This window comes from Phyllostomus hastatus, unplaced genomic scaffold (genome assembly GCF_019186645.2).
Source record: "Phyllostomus hastatus isolate PE091 unplaced genomic scaffold, TTU_PhHast_1.1 phas_contig_551, whole genome shotgun sequence".
NCBI classification, from domain to species: Eukaryota; Metazoa; Chordata; class Mammalia; order Chiroptera; family Phyllostomidae; genus Phyllostomus; species Phyllostomus hastatus.
The window spans coordinates 8,978,295-8,998,731 of record NW_025333909.1 but is presented as its reverse complement, the minus strand read 5'-3'; the positions used below and the strand labels follow the sequence as shown (position 1 = coordinate 8,998,731).

The 20,437-nt window shown below is 41.9% G+C and overlaps 1 protein-coding gene across 1 annotated transcript in view; it reads left to right on the top strand.

The window, feature by feature from the left end:
• The window catches only part of CHM (CHM Rab escort protein), a 144,152-nt gene that overhangs the window by 78,690 nt on the left and 45,025 nt on the right, over positions 1–20,437 (top strand). Inside the window, exon 9 of the mRNA XM_045847467.1 lies at positions 19,879–19,956. Coding sequence (XP_045703423.1) covers positions 19,879–19,956 — 78 coding nt within the window. The remainder of the gene's footprint in view (positions 1–19,878; positions 19,957–20,437) is intronic.

Genomic DNA, 20,437 nt, shown 5'->3' with positions numbered 1-20,437 from the left:
TGTACAGTGTTTTTTTGTATCTTGTATTGTCTTCAATAAGTCTATTTTTCATATGTCATGGCTAGATACTTTCTGGACAGACCTCGTATATTGTGCAAGTGTATTAGAAATAATACGTGAAGTGTGTTTATTTTCAACCTAATTCAAAAAACAAAAACCCCAAAGGCAGCTAGATTACAAAGATCTGAGTCTTCACTTTCTGGAAAGTGTAGGTCTGTTAGATATCTGGGGGTCATGTCTGTGCTGTTTCCCAGTTAAAGTTTGTTCTTTTTTTTCCACATTGATCCAATTAATGTGATTGCATACAACAGTAATAGAACTGATTACTTCAGTTGTTCATTTCTAATTCTTCATCAGTTTACCTTCTACTTTGGCAGGGAATGCTCAAACATGGAGTCTTTTTAATAAAATCCCTTGTCATTTGACGTTTCACGACATGGAAGTTACAAGGTTTTCCATGTGTCACAAAAATAGTGGTCTCGGAATTGGGATCTGATTCTAGCTCTCTCATGTTATTATTTTCATGAACTTAACATGGCATTTCAATTTCCAGAGCCTCAGTTGCTTTACCTGTATTATGGAAAGGGTAGGTAAATCTCACCGTACCACCTTGCCTGTGCCACTGTGAGACTCAAATGTGATAATGTTAGGGAAAGTGCCTTGAAATTGGTGCAACACCAAAGTAGTAGAGTATTATAACATAAATGTTCCATGAATTTACAGTCTTGATATGTACAGTGAATGTTTTGGTAATTACTGAAACATTATATGTGTAGAGACTTTGGTTTATATATACAAGATCTAGTATTTGGCATTTAATGGTGTAGTTGAATTACCTAATAATTTATGTCTGTTCATAGATATATTGGCTGCAGAAAATTTAGTCATTGCTATGTCTCCTGTAGTCCCTAGCACCTAGCCTGCTACAGAATGGGCATTCCACAATTTTTTCCGTACTGTTGAATTTGGCATATTTTATTCATGCATAGTTAAAACTGCTGAGTTAGAACCTTGGCTGGCACAGAGTAGGTGCTGAATAAATTAAATATTTCAATAGTTGTATTAGAAATTACCATAGAAAGATTAAGTACTGCAGAACAGAAACTGGGTTTTTCTTCCATGTACTAGGTCATCTGGAAATGAGCCCTCTGTGGGGGCTGAAATAATTACTGTCGCTTCTGCCGTCCCCAAGTTAGGCAGTAGGTTGTCACTTGCCTGATATAAAGAATAGAATAAAAGTATTACCCCCCCAAATCCTAATTTCATGTGGTAAAACTGTACAGATTTTAATCTTACCAATTTAAGATTCATAATAATTGGAATATTTTACTTTGTATTCCATTTTAAAACAATTTACTAAACAAATGAACAGCATAAACAGGAAGATATATTTGGCTTAAGCATGACAGCAGGAGGGGTAGGTTTGAGGGTGGGAGGTGCAGGGCGGTAGGGCGGAGGAGAGTGGTGGGGGGAAATGGAGACAACTGGTTTTGAACAATAAAAAAAAAGAAACCAAGCTAGTTTCAACCGTTGTTAAATGACTCTTCCAATCTTTAATTCATGTTCATTTCAAATTCATAAACCTGTAATTTATAATTTACCTGCAGACTAATATCCCTACATTAAATTATTTCATGCAAGTGCACATGTATTGATAAACAGGCATATCTTTCCAATTTTTTGTTTTCCCATCTACACTTTTTTTAATAAGGTTTTTTTTTAATATTGAGTTTATTAATTTGAATTACATTTGATCAGGCGTTAGAAAGACACCAATTCTTTTTTTTAATTTTTTTAAATTTTAAAGTGTTATTTCTTTTTTTAGTATATATTTTTTAAGATTTTATTTATTTATTTTCAGAGAGGGAAGGGAAGGAGAAAGAGAGAGAGAGAGAAACATCAATGTGCAGTTGCTGGGGACCGTGGCCTGCAACCCAGGCATGTACCCTGACTGGGAATCGAACCTGCGACACTTTGGTTCGCAGCCCGCGCTCTATCCACTGAGCTATGCCTCCCAGGGCTCCATCTAGAGTTTTTAAAGGAAAAGTGGAGCTCACAGTGTGGCTGTGTTTCTTAAGGAAATCTTTTTTGGCTTTATTTGAATTTGAAAATTGTGACTTCTTCAATCTATAGTCGTTAATCATGGCCCCACCTGCATAGGCCCACATTCTTCAGGTGCATTTAAAACGAGAGGGAATTAACTCTAACATAGCTTCTTTTGAATAACATATATCTATTGAATGAGCAATTAACTTTGATCCTAATTTTATGTTTTAACATATATTCCGAGAGGTGGCAGGGGTGCAACCTTTCGGTGTCTCTGGGCCACACCGGAAGAAGTTTCCTTGGGCTACACATTAAATACACAAACTCGAATGAAAACTGATGAGCAAAAAAAAAAAGGGTTTGAAGTAAATTTACGATTTTGTGTTGCGCTGCATTCAGAGCCATCCTGGGCCATACGGGGCCCTTGGGCCGCACCTTGGACACCCACCCGTGGAAGAGTAGAGCCCCTGAAGCCATACTGCGTGATGAGTTCTAATCCTGCCTCTGCCACTTACCTGAGGCCCTGGCCCTCAGCCCAGGCATGGGCTGACTGGGAATGGAACCAGCGGCCCTGCGGTCCACAGGGTCGCCACACCAGCCAGGGCTGAGAGTGAGACTTCTGACGAGTGTTTTCACCTTCGATGTTTTTAAGATGGCCAGCTAACTGTCAGCCTGCAGTGGTCCTGTGACGCTGATCAGCACCTACTGTGACCCTCCCTGGAATTAGGTTCTTGCCTTTTTCCCCCTTTGGCTTTAGACCTCACTTTTCCCTGCACCGTGGCAGTGTGTGCTATGATGTACTTCTTTCGCAAGCAAATACACGTGAAAACTAGCATTATATTTCTTCATACTCCTGAATTAGAAATAAAAACCACTGTGCATATGTCCTTTTGAAACAGACATCTTTTGTGGCCGAAGATTAAGCCTTGGAAGGTGTCTTGCAAGTATGTGCTGTTGATCACAAGAGGAATGTAGTAATGGTATTCATTGTGCTTGTTATCACCAGTACAGTTGCTGTCTTTGTACTTGTTTAGTAGCCGTATGCATTTTGTCTGAATACACACGTACTTACCACACACACACCCAGTCTTACAGTCTCTTAAGGCACATTAGATGTGGGTCACCTAAAAAGAACACTTGTTACAGGAAAAGGTAGGGGAGCATTGACTCTGAGCTTGGCCTTTCAGTTTTATCATATGTTAACTTAGAATAGAACCTAGAGTTCATTAAGTACTACGTAGACTGCTTTATACTAACTGCTGTGTGTCTTAGACGTGTATCTTAAAAATTTTGTTTATGCCGTTACAATTGTCCCTGTTTTTTCTCCCTTTCCTCACCTCCTCTCAGCCTCACCCCCTCCCCTGTGGTTGGGAGGGGGCGCTGAAGAGTGTTGGACAGAGAGACAGTAGACAAATAATTACTGATATGAAGGAAAGATAGGGCGATACGGCAGGAAGCGCGTGCTGGTAGGGGTAGGAACGTGCCCCCCAGGTGCCATGGTGGTCAGGGAAGGCCACTCAGGACGGTGGCATTTGCATGCAGTGACACTGAAAGCGTATGCAGCTTTGAGGGGAGGGCTTTCTAAGGAGCTGGGACCGTGTCAGAGGTCTGGGTGGGGTCTTCAGAGGCACGGGGAGGTCACCGGGACTGGCACAACGAGCAGGTTAATCAGGAGTGGAGTCTGTGTAGCGTGCCAGTGAGGCCGTTGGTAGGCATACAAATAATCAATGGCTCCCTGGTTCTTTGCAGCATCACTGCCCCCCAATAATTTCTTGCGTTCCAACTTTCTAGCTTTTGAAGTATGATTTCCTGTTTGAGGATTGTTTTACTCCTGTGGGAAAGTATACATCATGTTTCATTTGCTTTGATGATAGGACCTCAGCTGAAGGTCTAGAGAACTTCAAAAAAATAATAAGACGGAGCATTAAATCCAGGACACAGAATGTTCTGTGTGTAAAAATAGATTAAATGAGAATAATATATTAATGTGAGCCCTTGCCATTTTTCCTCTGATCTCCCTCCAAAGCTGTCAGGGCCTGGTGCCCAGTATTTATCTTAAGAGGCAGAGAAGGTCTATTGCCACCTTTCGGAAAAACGCTGGTTAAGGTGATGACCTGCCGTTCATGTTTCAGGCACAGAATCCCAGACATCTAACTTCAGAAACGAAAACATCGCCGTGCATTTCTACATTTATGAGTTTGGGGAGTGTTTTCCGAGATTCTTTATGTTTCCAGGTTCAGAAGCGTTAAACACCGTCCAGTTTTTATTCTTGTAATTTGAAAATTTGTACTAATGCAGAGGTAGAATATAGGTCTTCTGTTTTGAAAATATGAAGAGACACTTTCTGGTTTGTTGGTTTCTCTTGTCCCAGCAGATGCAGCAACCCCAAAGTCGATGTTCCTTCTTGTTATATTAGTTTTTAATTAAAGAAAACAACTAGTTGGAGCAGTTACTTTCTGTGAAATATAATGAAGATTTATTTTGGAAGTGACCTTCACTTTATTAGCTGAAGCAGTAATCAGCAGAATTAATATAATAATCAAATTATATACAAACACATAAATCATCATGAATAGTGCTGTCAAAAGTTCAGCTATTAATGGGTCCTATTGTTTTGCAGCTGTATTAAAGAATTACAACTGCTGATTCCTACCTTGATAGGCACTGAAATTGCTTTTTGAAAGGCTATGTAGGATAGGGGCCACTAGCCAAAAATGTTCACAACTCTTAATTTATCTGTAGTACAATTTCATGTCACCAGGGCAAAGTTGAACTGGAGTACAGTGTTGGTATGCCCTCTCAGTAAAATCTGACTCATCGTTGGAAGCAGTATTCAATTAGAGTTCTGTTGGCTTAAATGCCTGTTGTTTGGAATTAGTGGCATCAAAGAGCTTGGTTATATTCCAAATACACACAATTATCTGAATAATATATTGGATGGGTATTATGTTGCTCTTGTGAATTTTACTTGAGCTTGTTATGAACAAATAATGGAAGTGGCAGTTTAATATTTGAAATCTACAGGAAAACATATATCTCATCAGATCAGTCTGCATATTTCTCAGGAACTGGTTACAGGATTCCATGTTGTCCTTAACTTGAATGACAGTGGGACAAATGGGAAGTTCCAGTTGCTTGCTACTGAGCTTGTGTTTGTTTATATTTGCTTGTTTGGAAATGACGGATCTCCACCACCCGTGTCTCTTCGTGTCTCTTCGTTGCCGGTACTTAAAAACAAACTCTGACCACAGTTGTGTACGATCAGGCATTGCATTGTCCCAGGGCCCTATTCCAATAAGGTGAATTGAGTTTTGAAAGAAAATCGGGGACGCTTTGCAGTTAATACACAAGTTGTCTTTTTGAAATGAATGTGCAGTATAATGATCCTATATTGTGTCTTTGAGAGGGACATTTTCTCTCTTTTCCTCTGATTTTTATAACACGTTCACAAGTGAAGGAAATTGTCACTCCTCTGTCATTAGGCAGAACTAGATACTCATTTCCCGTGATTGTTGCCTGTTTTCCAGATTTTTCTTTTCATTTTGTTACTTTTTTAGCTATTTCAAGTGTAGGTATAGAGAATATTTCTGTACTAAATAGTATATAACTGAAGTATGAAATGTTTATCATTCTAAGTAAGAGGAATGCAAAATAAGATTTAAGCTGTGATTTATCACTCACTGGCTCTCATCTCATAGATTTTTTTTTTCAATCTAAAGACAGAAGCTGAGATAAATCTACATTCAGAGGCTTTCCCAAGATAACTCTATTACTTTTTACAGTCAATTGGAAATGGAGGCATCCTACTTGTTTTCAGAAAAATAAATTGTGGCCACCCCAAAGCATCAAATAGTTTTCCTTTTTCCATATTTTCCATAGCTGATAAAAATGAATGGATGTTCTCAGGATTCTACCAGTTCTATTCACATTTGCATTTTGCTCTCTTTGACTGATGTCTTTTTCGTTCAAAAGATCCCTATTTTAAATCTTAATGCAAAACATCCTGGATAGTAGTTGTTTAGCATAAAACATGCATGACAAGGTAAATTAAAATGTCAGGAGAAAACTTAGCGACCCACCGAGACATAGAGATTGCAATGACCAGTGTGCAGGGGCAGGGAGGTCACAGACAGTAAGCGGTAGAGACCACGGTGGACTGTTGGGCACCGGACGCACCTAAAGGAAGCAGCTGCTGTACAGCCATTGGTCTCAATTTGCAGGCTCAGTGTTGCCAGATTTCTCTTTTTCAAAGAAGCCAGAAATCCAGGTTGTTAACACCATGGTAGCTTTTCTTTAAAAACCAAACCGAAACAAAGACCCTTTGTGAGATCATAAAACTGACCTACTCCAGTGATGTTTTTCCTCTCACAGATCAACAGCCTAGATATTCTGAGGGTAACCTTTGCGTCTGTCCCAGTTACCATGTTATCCTCAGTTTTTTGGAGTGGCTTCCTTGAAGACACTCTTCTGCCACGGTCCAGGACTTGCCACTTACTGGATTCCTGCTAGTGACCCCTGTGGCTGCCCCCTGCACCCAGCGTCATCTACTTTCATTGAACTGACATGTCCCTTCCAGTGGAATTGTGTGGTCTGTCACATGAGATCCAGATGCTTCTGCCTACCCTTGAACCCCATTCCATAATCATTTTATATCCTTCTACGCCTTCCCGTTATTCCCAATTTGAATATCTGTTCCAGTGTCTCTCTCATTTTCCCACCTTTTGGAATCTGCCCCCGCCCCCAACATTCTGCTGTGTTCCTTTTCCAGGTTCGACTCAGGCCCAGCTATCAGATCTTCTTCCACTCACTACTTCCAGTTGCTAGAAGCTGTGTACTGCTAGGCAATTAGCTGAACCTCTCTGATTTTCTGTAACGGAATTGGTCTAGCTGTTTTACAGGGCTCCTCCAGTTCTGACATTCTGTAACTCCTTTTCCTCCAGCACATGTTGACCTCTGTCCTTTGAATTCCCTTGCAATAACACTTCTCATCTGTACTCCACATTATAGTTTTTAATTGCTCTCTAGTTGTTACACTTAAGAATGCCATTCATCTTCTATGCGTAACAGAGAGCTACGTCCATGACTTACGCAATGTAGCATCTACTGTGAAACGAGTAGCGACTTGATTGCTTTGAGCCATTTCAAATCTTATTCACAGGCCTAGATGAACCATGGCTGACAGCCGTAACTTCAGTCCCAAAACAGTGCCATTAACCTTTGAACCGACAAGGCTTGCAGCCCTGTGCTAGGATTTGTCTAAGTGTAACACATGTGACTGCTTCATCTCGTTGTGCTATGTGAATAGATAAGGTACATGCCCAGAAAGGTCAAAAATAGGAAAGTATCTGGGATCACAGAAGCCTGGTCACTTTTGTGTGGAACCGTGTCAGTTTAAAATGGGACAGGCAGTCCTGAGTTGGCGCTGAGTTTGGGAGGGGCAGCTAAAGAAAATCAGTTGATTCGGTGTATGGAGGAGGTGTAGACAGTGCATAGCTTCAAGAAGGAGTCTGGGAACCACACAGGCTAACTATTTGACCTCACAGTCAGTTTTGTAATAAATAGCTGAAGGGTAAAATTATTGAACGCATAGCCCACGGAAGGAAAGAACATAATTTTTGGGAGGTAATTATACCTCAGCCGTCTAACAGGGTTCTTTGAGAGGGATAAATCAGGTGTGAACCAGCGGGAGCCAGTGGACATTTCGAGTTTCAAAAAGCCTTTGATAAGATGTCATACCAAAGACTGCTTTAAAGAAATGTCCTCTCTCTACGGGGTTGGGGATGATGTTTGGAGATCTAGTTTAAACAGAGGAAGGAAGGAACGGGTGTTTGAAATGAACTCTTAGTTGCACGGGGAGACTTACAGTGGGCTCTCCCAAAAATCAACGTTCAGTGTTTTTGTTTCTTTATTTTAACATTTTTATATAAATGACTGGAGAGTCAGCGTAGTCATTTTCCCAGTTCTTTCCCAATGTGTATAGTAGACATCAAGAGCTTGTAGGTAATAAAACCTAACCGGGAAGAGTATTAGCCGAAGGACTGTTGCAAAAGGCGATGTGAGAAGGCAGGAAAAGGGCATCAGTGACTCTCTCCTGAGAGATGGCTCTCAGCATATTTTTCAACCCATGAAAGGGATCTAGGTGTCTCAAGGATCTCTGAAAACATTAGCTTTGGGTATTCTCATATCTGCATTCAAAAAGACCCACGTAATACTGGATGTAGTCATGAAGGGCATTACAAACAGAAGAGAGATTACTATTGCCCTTGTTCAAGACGGACGCCTATTTTCTGAGCTTTGAAGACTAGGCAGCAAAGTGGATCCAGGAGGAAAGTAAGGATTGTTGAAGTCAGAAATGACTCTCTGTCGGGTCCAGAACATCAAAGCAGAGAAGGAGGCTGAGAAGGAGATTGCTCTGAGGAAATCTGGACAGAGCCTAAGGAGGTGCACCATTGACTTGTGTGAAAGTCAAAGCATCCCGAAAGTTTGAACCACGGGCGTCCTGTTGAATTGAAATGAGCTATTTCTCAATGTATTTGCTTAAGTGGTTATGTGGCACATTATGTGGCCGTTAGCCTCGATGTTCAGACTGAAAACTTCAGTTTTATTACGAGCTTAGTTTATATCACACAGAGAACATTTTGATGGTTGCCAGATGGGAGGGGGTGGGCATGGGTGGAAAAGGGGCAGGGGTTAGGATGTACAAATTGTCGGTTATGAAAACAGTCAGGACAGCATCGGGAATATAGTCGATAATATTCTAATAACTCCAGTGTCACATGGGCCCTAGACCTCTGTGGGGTGAGCGCTTTGTAAATGATATGAATGTCTGGTCATTGTGTTGCACATTGTGAAATTTGCAACTAACAGAATATTGTATGTCAACTGTAATGGAAAAGATTTTAAAAAAATTAAACTTTCAAAAAAAGGGCTTAGTGTAAATTATATGTTTAAACAGTCGTCAGTAAACACCAAATCTTTCCCATAGAAAGTTCTGTTGATGTCATTCTGATAGGCTACGTATAAGAATCATGGAGTTGGCGTGGTGGTTGGCCCTTGTAGAAACTGGGGAGCCACTGTACACATGAGCTGTAGGCACAGATCCCAGGTTGTGACCCAGTCATACAAATTGGCTCCCAATATTTTTAGAAGGCTTTCTTTTTAAAGATTGAGTGATTGCTTGTGTTCTGTAATTGATGCTAATTTATTCAGGGGCCCTGGCGCTGTTATTAATACAGATCTGTTTCTGTCATCCAATACATAGTTTTATTGTGATTTTTCCTACAGAAGGTTAAATTTAAGGACAGCTGGAAAAGCTGAAAAAAAAAATGAATATATCATCTACAGAATGTCACCAAGAACAGAGGAAGCTAGATATACGGCTGAGATCTATAAAATAGACGCAGTTTCTGGGAGCGAGTTTTCTGTGTATTGTTTCTTGACAGCTTTTTCTAAGGGAAGCATGATGGGTGTTTGACAACAGCGCCTGAAGGGCAATCCATCCGCCCACAACCTTTTCAGTGCGTGTGAAATTTGCATCAAAGGCCCCCAGTCGGACTCGGATACTTGAACCATAGAGTTTCTCGAGTTTTCAGTAATGCTGTGCCCTTTGCTCTAGAGCTTCGTACCCGGAGTATTGAGTAGTAATCCTGATGAATGGCCAGGAGACAGCAGTTGCTGAGGTTGTTGACAATTAGCTGTCTGTCATAAGTTTTTATACCCCGGGTGGAGGAAGAAGGTTTCCGTAGAATCTCTCCCAAGCACTGCCCTTCCAGGGAGACTGCACCAGCCTTCTGCAGTTACATTTGATTGTTGCGCATCTCAGAGCAGAGACTACTCCTGCGAATGTGCGCATTACGTTGAACTTGCCTGCAGGAAGACGTCTTCTTGCTACATCCAGTTCGCTAGCAACTCTTGGCAGCTTTCTGTCTCCAATGTGTCCCCAGTCTCTACACTTCATCTCCATTGCCACCACCCCTTGTCTCCCACTTGGTCTGCTGCAGATGTGACAGGTCCCCTCTTTCCCTTTCCTGTCCCCTTGACAATCCTCCACACAGTAGCTAGGCTCATCTTTAAAATGTACAGATCCGATCATGCCTCTGCCCTACTTAAAACCTTCTAACGGCTTCTCCTCGTACTTAGAATAAAATTGAAAGTCATCAGTCTGCGCCGTAAACACCTGCACGGATCTCGTTCTGTTCTGTATTGCTAGCCCAGTGGCTGGCTCACTCTTTCTCCAAATATGGGGCTACTTTGCACTTCCCAGGTTTCAAATTTGCTTTTTCTTCTGGATGTAGCGGTTTTCCTCCAGATCTTCACGTGGTCGCTTTCTTCTGGTCACCCAGGTCTCAGCTCAAATGTCAATTTCTCAAGTTGATTCCCCTGTGCCGCCCTCGCATTAGCCTGTTGCATTGTTTTACAATGTGTATCACTACCACTAATTCTCTTTTTTATTTATTTTCTCATGCACTATATAAGTTATGTGTCAGTGAGGACATTTGTCTTGTTTACTTTTGTGTCCCCGGTGCCCAGAACTGCTATCTGGTGCATGGTAGGACTAGTTTCATGGATATCTGGGCAAAAGAAGTTAGCATCAGTCAGGACTTACCCTTACCGACATCAGCAGCTCCGATCAGGGAAGGTGGCTGACTTGATCATCGTCAGAGCTGATTGACTGACGTTAGAAGAAACTAGGCCTTGTACACCTGGAGGGAGATTCTCATGGTGACAGGAATGTGGCCACACACCCTGCATAGTGGGTGCAGCCTGTGATCATTGTCTCCTTTGCTATAGAAGGCGACAGCAAACAAGAGGCATATAATTTATTGAACATTTATGATGTACCGGGCACAAAATGAGCACTTCATGTGCATTGATTCATACCATGCATGCAGCGGCTCTAAGAGATAGGTATTATTATCACACCCATTTTGCAGTCTTTGAGGGCTGACACGTAGTGTCACAGATAGTAAGTTGGGGACTCAGGATAGGCATCGATGCAGTGTCTGAGACCAGAACTACCCCATCCACATTGATTCACAGTCACCTCCAAGAGCTGATCTCTGTGTGATTCTCCGTTTTGTGACTTAACTTCTACACGTGACTTTAGTGACCTTTTAGTATTAGTGATCACTGCTCGCTAAACAGGTCGCCTTGGGTTCTGTCACCACAACCAATAACAGGCAGGGCTTCCATTTGAGCCCTACTGGGTCATTGTGAATGAGGCCGTGTGGTAATGGAACACTCATTTGAGGGATTTTTTTGATGATCCTGACGATTAGTCTAAAACTTGGTAAGTGATGAATCCCATCCATTTATAGCAAGTCCTGGCTTGGGATTGTTATGAATAAATATAACTGTTGCATTGGTCTGTGAGAGTCATTACCTATTTAGCTCCTGCTCTTAAGAAAGCACTTGCTTTGGGGTCAGTAGGACGTCTCTGCTGAGCTGGATGGCAATATTTTGAGCCGTACAGGGGATCTGGGCCTGGAGGGGAGTGGACACGGTGCTGTGCCTTATATGCTGCCCAGTTCTGCATTCCCAGGAGACACACCGAGTACAGCAAAAACGCTTCATTCACTTCTCAGACCCACCGCGCAATCACTGCCCTTCTGCCTTTTCCCAGCTAGGAACAAGATACCACACACCAAGAAAAGAAAACAAAAAGGGATGTTAGTTTAAGTAAACACTGCTACGTAATAAAAATATGGAGCCATTAAACATGATGTAGTGATATAAATATCGATGTAATGGTGGAAGCCACAAAATGCTATGTGTTATACAATATGCATGAAAACTGGGGTGTTTGTGTATGTGTGTGTGTGTGTACATGTGTGTGTGTGTATGTGTAGGAATAGCAGCAAGACTTTGGGGAGCCTGTGTGATTGTGTGTTTATTTAAGAAACACATACACATACCTCCACACACACATTTTTTTAGACCAGTAGGCACTGGGTAAACAGAATAGAAAACCCAATGTGTTGTTTTAAATATAGCACTCATAAAAATACATTTCGGAATACAGTTAACAACTAAGCAACACAGTTGCACTCTGTGTAGATAGATGTAATATCTGAAGCTTCATTGTCCCTCCCGAAACTCCAGTGTCCGCGATGACTGCTGAGTGGCACTTGTGCTTTCTCAGTACAGCTTAAGCTGGACTGTCACCAAAGTGTGGGGATAGCGATCCATGGTCACTCAGAATTCTCTTGCAATGCCTCTTTCTGGTTTGGCTTGCTTCAGCGGCATCTGATAAAGCGTTTTAATATATTTTGGTAGTGACTGCTTTTTGGTAGTACAACCTACTATATGTAGCGCGTTTGTAGATGTTTTTACTTAAGTCCCATGCAATATGAACCTCTTTGCCTGCAGGCCTCCAAGCACTCTGCAGAAGGCAGGTGAAGCGAGCGGCCTTGCTAGGCCTTGCAGGTGCCGGGATGGCTGATAGGAACTACACCAGAGCTGGGATGTGCCTGTCTTTTCAGCGGTGTCACCGTCTTTGTTACTTCAGTTGTCCATTAGCCAAGGCCTCTGTTGGAAGAAAATGTCTCTTGTGGAACTTTATTACCTGCAAAATGCCATAGTAAAGGTTTCGTTGGCCTTCTACTGACAGCGTTTTCCCTATTTAAGGATCTCTAGCTTACCAATATACTTGGTAAGCCACTTTTGAGAATGTGGACTGCAAAGTGTTTATAATGTGATAGGTACTCTGAGGATGAGTATTTCCATGCTTATTCTTACTCTGAGTTTATGTCCTATATAAAATGGAGTTCCACTTAATCCAGTTGACATATAAAGACAGACGATAAACATACGCTTTTGGGGAGACACATATGGAGAAATTGAGGAATTGTTTTATTGTTCCTACTAATTTTTGCAACTTGTCAGGAATGAGAACAACTGTAACAGTAACTCTGACCACCTGATTCCGCGTTGCTTTCATTTGCAATGCCCCAAACATGGTGCCGAGAGTGAGGCCATTTGTATGACGTTTATGTATGACGTTTAGCACAGAAGACCCTGGCACTAGGCTGCCTAGGTTTTTATTCAGCAGTACCATTTACAAAATGACCTTGGGCCAGTCGGCTGACCTTTTTCTGCCTCATTTTCCAACACGTGAAACTTCGCCTCATAGACTTGTAGGGTGCCGTGTGTAAAGCAGCCGGTGTGTAGGCTCGCCTTGCTGAATCTTCGTGTGTTTATTGTCTGTGTGCCCAAAAGACCAGTGTGCAGCCAGGTTATCTCCTGGCTTCTCATGGAGTAGAATTCCCTACTTGTCATGTAAATGAAGGCTCTTTGAGTTTTGCTTGCAGCGCTTAAGAACTGTGGCTATTGTGCTTCTTACACACTTAAAAAAGGTTTCCTCCCCTGGCTGGCATAGCTCAGTGGATGGAGCGCGGGCTGGAAACCAAAGTGTCTCAGGTTCGATTCCCAGCCAGGGTACATTCCTGGGTTGCAGGCCATGACCCCCAGCAACCGCACATGGATGTTTCTCTCTCTCTCTCTCTATCTCCCTCCCTAAAAATAAATAAATAAAATCTTAAAAAAAAAAAAGGTTTCCTCAATGGCTCATTGCTACCAGGTGGCCCTCCCCCAGCCACTTAAAAAAAGACTAAGTATAAGAATGACTGGCAAGAATAGGACATGGAGGAGTCTTCATTAATCCCAACAACATGCCTGGCACTTCTTACAAACCACTGCTTCTCGTCACTGAGGCTTAAGGTACTTGAGAATACAAAGGTGAGGGAGAAGCGCCACCATTGTGAACGCATATGTCCCCTAACAGGCAAGACTGGCGTATGGACGAAAAGCCACTGAAAAACAAATATGCACATGCAACTGTATGCTTTTGCAGGGCAGAAATTTAGAGTAAACAGCGAGCGATCTTTCCAAGATCACAAAATACTTCTTATGTTCTCATTTAAAATTAACACGACATTTGTTAGATGATCATGACAGTGTCTCATTGGACTTCTGTTTTTAAATCACGCTTGTTTATTGTTATTTGAATTCAATTGTCTCCATTTTCCCTTGCCCCGCCCACTCCCACCTCCCACCGTCCATCCTTCCATCCTTTGGCCTTGTTCATGGGTCCTTTATACATGTTCATTTAGGACCCTTCTCCCTTTTCCCCCGTTACCCCTCCCCCCACCCCGGTCTCTGTCAGTTTGTTCTTTATTTCCATGTCTTTGGTTATATTTTGCTGGCTTGTTTGTTTTGTTGATTAGGTTCCACTTATAGGTGAGATCATATGGTATTTGTCTTTTATCACCTGGCTTATTCCACTTAGCGTAATGCCCTGGCTGGTGTGGCTCAGTGGATTGAGCACCAGACTGTGAACCAAAGGGTTGCCGGTTCGATTCCCAGTCGGGGCACATGCTATTGGACTTCTTGTATGATATTCACTGTCATGCACACAAACCAGTTTTTTTTTAAGATTTTATTTATTTATCTTTTAGAGCAGGAAGGGAGGGAGAGAGAGAGAGAAACATCCATGTGCGGTTGCTGGGGGTCATGGCCTGCAACCCAGGCATGTACCCTGACTGGGAATAGAACTTGCGACACTGCAAACCAGTTTTTATTATTCTTTACACTCGTGTTTCTTCTATTTGGTATATGTCTACTGTTAATAAGTCATGTTGTTGAAAGCAAGAATTTTGTGGCTTACTCAAAGAAATAGTTTTAGATGCCTCTATTGCACTTTGTATTTCAGTGTATTTGGCAGATAGCCCGTTTACCCTAAAAACTTTATAGAAAAAAACATTTGAAACAAGAGGATATTTGATAAAGTAGCAATGTGTTTCATAGACAGTAATATTTAATGGAAGGTCTTGTAGAAAATTGCATCTCATTTTAGTTAAGGGCATCTCTCATGGTTTTGATAAAACCATAATTGTGTGTGACATAGCACTTTATGAGTTATTAACCTTATGCAACTTATAAGTGATTGTGAACTCAATCCCTTTGCTTTTCTTGGAATCTGGGAAGGTATTTAAAAATCCTTTTCTCTGTGTGTGTGTGTGTGTGTGTGTGTGTGTGTAAGTAAACACAGAGCAGTCTGCCTGAAATGACAAGCCAGTTGGTAACAGCTTATCTGTAGCTGCTTGTGAGGAGGTTGTACACCCTGGCATTCCTACTCATGTGACGAACAGATTTCCCTAGGCAAACGGAAACGGTCCACATTTTTAAGTTGCTTGCCTGTTTGGGGGCCTTCACCTTATTCAGCCTTTTTTTTTTTGTGGGCCAGCAGGATCTCATGCGCAGATGATCTCTGACAGTGTCAACAGGAAATGGACGGTGGAGGTTGGGCTGATTGTCCGTATTTCTCCACCACTGGTAGGCAGAGTACAACTTGGGAGATGCAGCTGAACAAGCCAAAAGAAAGATGACTTCTTCTGGCCCTCTTTAGTGTCTGTGGAATGCAGAGTCTCAAATGATACCAGGTGGACCAGCCTAGTTAATACACACGGTTCTGTAATTTGATATGTGACTAGTGAACAAGAGTAGCAGAAAGGGAAAATATCTTATAGCTAGTATCCGGGGTAAAATGTGCAGTTTTCAAGCACATGAAATCTTGCCTGCATGATCTGTTGTGCCATTTCTTGTATTATTGTAATTTTCTAGATGGAGAACAACATTGATTTCCTGTTGTTGTGCACCAGAAGAAATGATTGCCTAACCTCATTGTACCCCGACTTACTCACGTCAACTGAAATTACTAAATTTAGAAAGACATTAGGAGTATTATGCTGTACTTAGAGAATGTCAATGATCTCTACCGTAAATTTGTATTTTTGTTATAATACGATTAAGACATATGTTAAGGAGTCATCAGAAAGTACAAAGAATAACACAAAAACCACCATGTAGCCAGTCACCGTTTTGGCAAATCTTAACATTTTGCCACGTTTGCTTTCGATATATTTTTAAAAGAAACTGACTAATGCAAACCTGCAGTGCACTTTCACTACATACACGATACATAGTATTTTGTGTGTTTTGAAATGTTTTTTATTTTTTCAATTGTTGTTCAAGTACAGGTGTCTCCATTTCCCCACCACCACCACGCTCCCCGGCCCCACCCACCCCGCCTGCCACCCTCAGACCTACCCCTTTGGCTTTGTCCCTGTGTCCTTTATACATGTTCTTCCCCTCTGGTCACTGTCAATTTGTTCTTATTTCAATGTCTCTGGTTACATTTTGCTTGCTTGTTTGTTTTGTTGATCAGGTTCCACTTATAGGTGAGACCATATGGTATTTTTCTTTCACTGCCTGGCTTATGAAACTTTTTATAAATTATATTACTCTGGACCAGGGACTTTTTATAAATTATGTTACTCTGGACACTGGTGGGCCGCAAGAATTTTTAAAACATGCATACCTGACTATTTCGTCAGGGGCACTGGCCTCTTTTCCCTTAGATTGTCAAATAAAAAAAATGCCAACAGCCAACATAACAATAGCTGCCTGGTGTGAACGAATCAAAGTTATGCCTGTTTTTTGGTCGGAATTTTTGTGATTAGTATATGGGTGCCATGATACGAAAAGGTTGAAAATCACTGCTTTGGACTTGTTATTCCCCAGCTTGTTATTATCATTCAATTATGATTTTGCCGTTTATCCATGTTGATAGATGGGGCAGTAATTTATTTATTGAAATTGCTCACAGCATTTCATTATAGAATGTGAGAGGTTGAATCAACTGTACAGTTAGGGGGTTCGGCCGCCACTAAACTGCCCACACTTCTGACACCAGCTGAAAGCTTGGGGGGTTCCCTAAGCACTGTCAGTTTTGATGGTTCACTAGAAGGATTCCCAGGCCTCACTAAAAGCTCTTATGGCTACAGTTATACTTTATTACAGGCACTGGGGATTGGCTGAAATCAGTTGTGGGAAGAAGTGCATTGGTTGGAGTATGGCAGGGGGTGGTGGTTCTAGAAGCGGAGCTTCCAGCTGTTCTCTCTCCATGGAATCAGGACAGTGTCACCCCTCTGGCATCAGTGCGGCCCAGTATGCACAAAGCATGGCCAACCAGGGAAGTTCATGAGCTTCAGTGCCCAGAGTTTGGAGCGGAGCTCCATCACTCAGGCATGACCGATGGCCCAAGGGGCTGGCTGATCGCAGTCTGCAGAGATGTCACGACCCACAGCCTCCAGCCTCAGCCACACATTGGCTTGTCTGGCATGGCTAGCGCCCGCCCTAAGACTGTCTGGTGAGGTCACCTTGTTGGACAGTCTGGTGACCCAAGGCACTCATTTCAGGATTGGCAATTGCAGGACTTAGAGAGCACCTCCCCAAATCTGAGGAGAAAGGACAGACCTCTTTTTGGGCCAGCTTAAATTCTTTCTTACGCATATGACTATAGCCCATTTTATTTTGTCTGTTCTTCCTTCGATGGATATTTGGGTCACGTGTGAGATATTGGGTCACATGATATTTAATAAATGCTCATATAATTCTTATTGTGTGTCGGGTACTGTTTATCTTCTTTTCAAATATTAACTCATTTAATCCCCAGAAGAATCCTTTATGAGGTAAATTCTTCTCTTCCTTCTCTTCTCTTCTTTATGAGGTAATTATTCTCTTCCTACCCATAAACAAATAGGATACAGAGACACTGAGTACCGTGTTCAGCGACACACAGCCAGTAGATGGAATAGCTCCGATATGAACTCCGGTAGTCAGAATCTTTCCTCATAAGCTGTGTGCTATGCTGTCTAAAAACAATGCACCAACAAATATTTTTCTGTCGTCTTCTTGTATATATGCACAGTAGGTTCTGAATATCATAACAGTAGAATGGGTGCATTGCAGACGCGTGCATCTTCAACTTTATTTGATACTGCCAAATTGTTATTCAAACTGATATAAAATATTTGCACATACATACCTTGCTTGCTCTGTGGCTTATCACTGCTTTTGTTTCCTAGAAGTTCATAATTTAAACTACTCCATTTGCTCTATTTTTTAAAGATTTTAATTTCTGCATCTTCTTTATGAACTATTTCTTTCCCTGAGCCCCCAAATATATCCTCCTATATTTTATTTTGGAAGTTTTACCTTGAGCCCTGGCTGGCGTAGCTCAGTGGATTGAGCGCGGGCTGCGAACCAAAGTGTCGCAGGTTCGATTCCCAGTCAGGGCACATGCCTGGGTTGCAGGCCATGACCCCCAGCAACCGCACATTGATGTCTCTCTCTTCTCTCTCTCTCTCTCTCTCTCTGTATCTCCCTCCCTTCCCTCTCTAGAAATAAATGAATAAAATCTTTAAAAAAAATTCTTTGTTAAAAAAAAGAAGAAGTTTTACCTTTTGTATCTATGCCCTTCATCTACCTGGAATCGATTCTGAATATGGTGTAAAGCAGGGATATAATTATTTTTTCAGTATTGTCTCAAAACCATTTTTTTAGGGGTCCATTTTTTTCCCCTGCTGGCTCTAGGGGAAAATCTGGTTCTTGCCTTTTCCAGCTCTTAATGGCCACTTTTCATGGTATTTTACTGGTCGCAGTTACTTGGGTCATGTCGGAATGTAATTTCAAACCCTCAGCCTTTGTGAGGGCAAATTACTGATTTCAAACCCTCAGCCTTTGTGAGGGCAAATTACTGATTATACATACAGAAGGCATAGTCTTCTTCCACCCAGCGATTTAGAGAAAACAGGGTTTTTTTTGTTTGTTTCTCCCTCTTGTAATAAGTGACTTTTTTCTCTACATCACCTTTTCACTGTGTTGTAGCCCTTTAAGGATCAAGACATGGATGAGAGTATCTATAATTTCTTTCCTGTTTCCTGCTTTGTGTAGAACCTGAGGCCTCCCCTTCCCCTGGGTGGGCATTAAAACCCAAGCCCTTAGATTCATGAGACAGGCTAATTCCTTAGAGCTTCTGCAGCCGAAGTCATATGCTTGCTGCTCCAGTTTCAGCTCTGTTTAGTTTTTGCTTACTGTTATGGTAAGCACAATCTCTAGGGGCCCCCCGGAGTTTCCCCTGCTTGTTTCCTCCTTCACATGTGTGTGTGTGCTCACTTCTTTTAGATGGGGGGGCTCTCACACATCACATCTTTTTTTTAAAGAATTTATTTATTTTTTAGGGAAGGGAGGGAGAAAGGGGGGGGAGAGAGGGGCGGGGGAGAGAGAGAGAGAGAGGAAGAGAGAGAGAGGGAGAGAGAGAGAAACATCAATGTGCGGTTGCTGGGGGTCATGGCCTGCAACCCAGGCTTGTGCCCTGACTGGGAATCGAACCTGCGACACTTTGGTTCGCAGCCCGCGCTCAATCCACTGAGCTACGCCAGCCAGGGCCACACATCACATCTTTTTTAAAAAAGATTTTATTTATTTATTTTTAGAGAGGGGAAGGGAGGAAGAGAGGGAGCAAAAACATCAATGTGCAGTTGCCTCTCGCACACCCCCTACTGAGGACCTGGCCCGCAACCCAGACATATGCCCTGACTGGGAATTGAACAGGTAACCCTTTGGTTCACAGGCAGGCACTCAGCCCACTGAGCCACACCAGCCAGGGCACATACATCACCTCTTGGTGTTATTTGTACCCTGTGTATCTTAGTCAGTCAGGAGCTGGTTCAGAGGGGGTATAGCTGACTTTTCCTTAGGGTCACGATTCTATGCTTCCACATAGTGTTATTAGCAGTAGGACTTCTGATGTGTCAAAATCTTACCAGTCTGACCTTTGAATCATTAATACCATGGCAGAGAAAATCATACATTGTCAAAGTCCTTTTTCTGTGAGATCAATTATTAAGTGAAAGATACTTAAAAGAAAATAATTTGACCTTAATTTTCGACTCAAGAATCCTAATTCTCATTTTCTTATTGTCTTCCTAGGATGTGTGCTGTATTTGGCGGAATCTATTGTCTTCGCCATTCAGTGCGGTGCCTCGTTGTGGACAAAGAATCCAGAAAGTAAGGATGATATAAGTTACCTTCCTATATTTACACCCCAAGCGCAGGTGAAAAATGCTAAAGTCAATTTTTAAAAAATGATTCTTCAAAGATCCTCCTTGGTGTTAATAACATATCAACCTTGATTAAAAGTAATTTGTGTTTAGATCCTCCAGAACAAGGAAAGTGAGTTCAGAATATAGAAACTAAATTAATTTCCCTGCGATATGACTATAGCTGCTGACCATCCAAGCATGGAAGACAGATCATTCCAGCTGCCGGGGGTGGGTGATGAGTGATTTTAGTTTTCCTTGTGGCCTTACCTCCTCTAATTGATTTTCATCAGACGACAACAAAGCCCTCTGTTATTGCATTTTTAAAAATGGAGCTCACCTAAAGACTCATCAGATTAATCTCTGCTGATAATGCATGTCACTCCAAGAGAAAAGATTTTAATGAGTTTTTAGGTAGATTGTTGTCATAAACTATGCTGCCCTGTTAT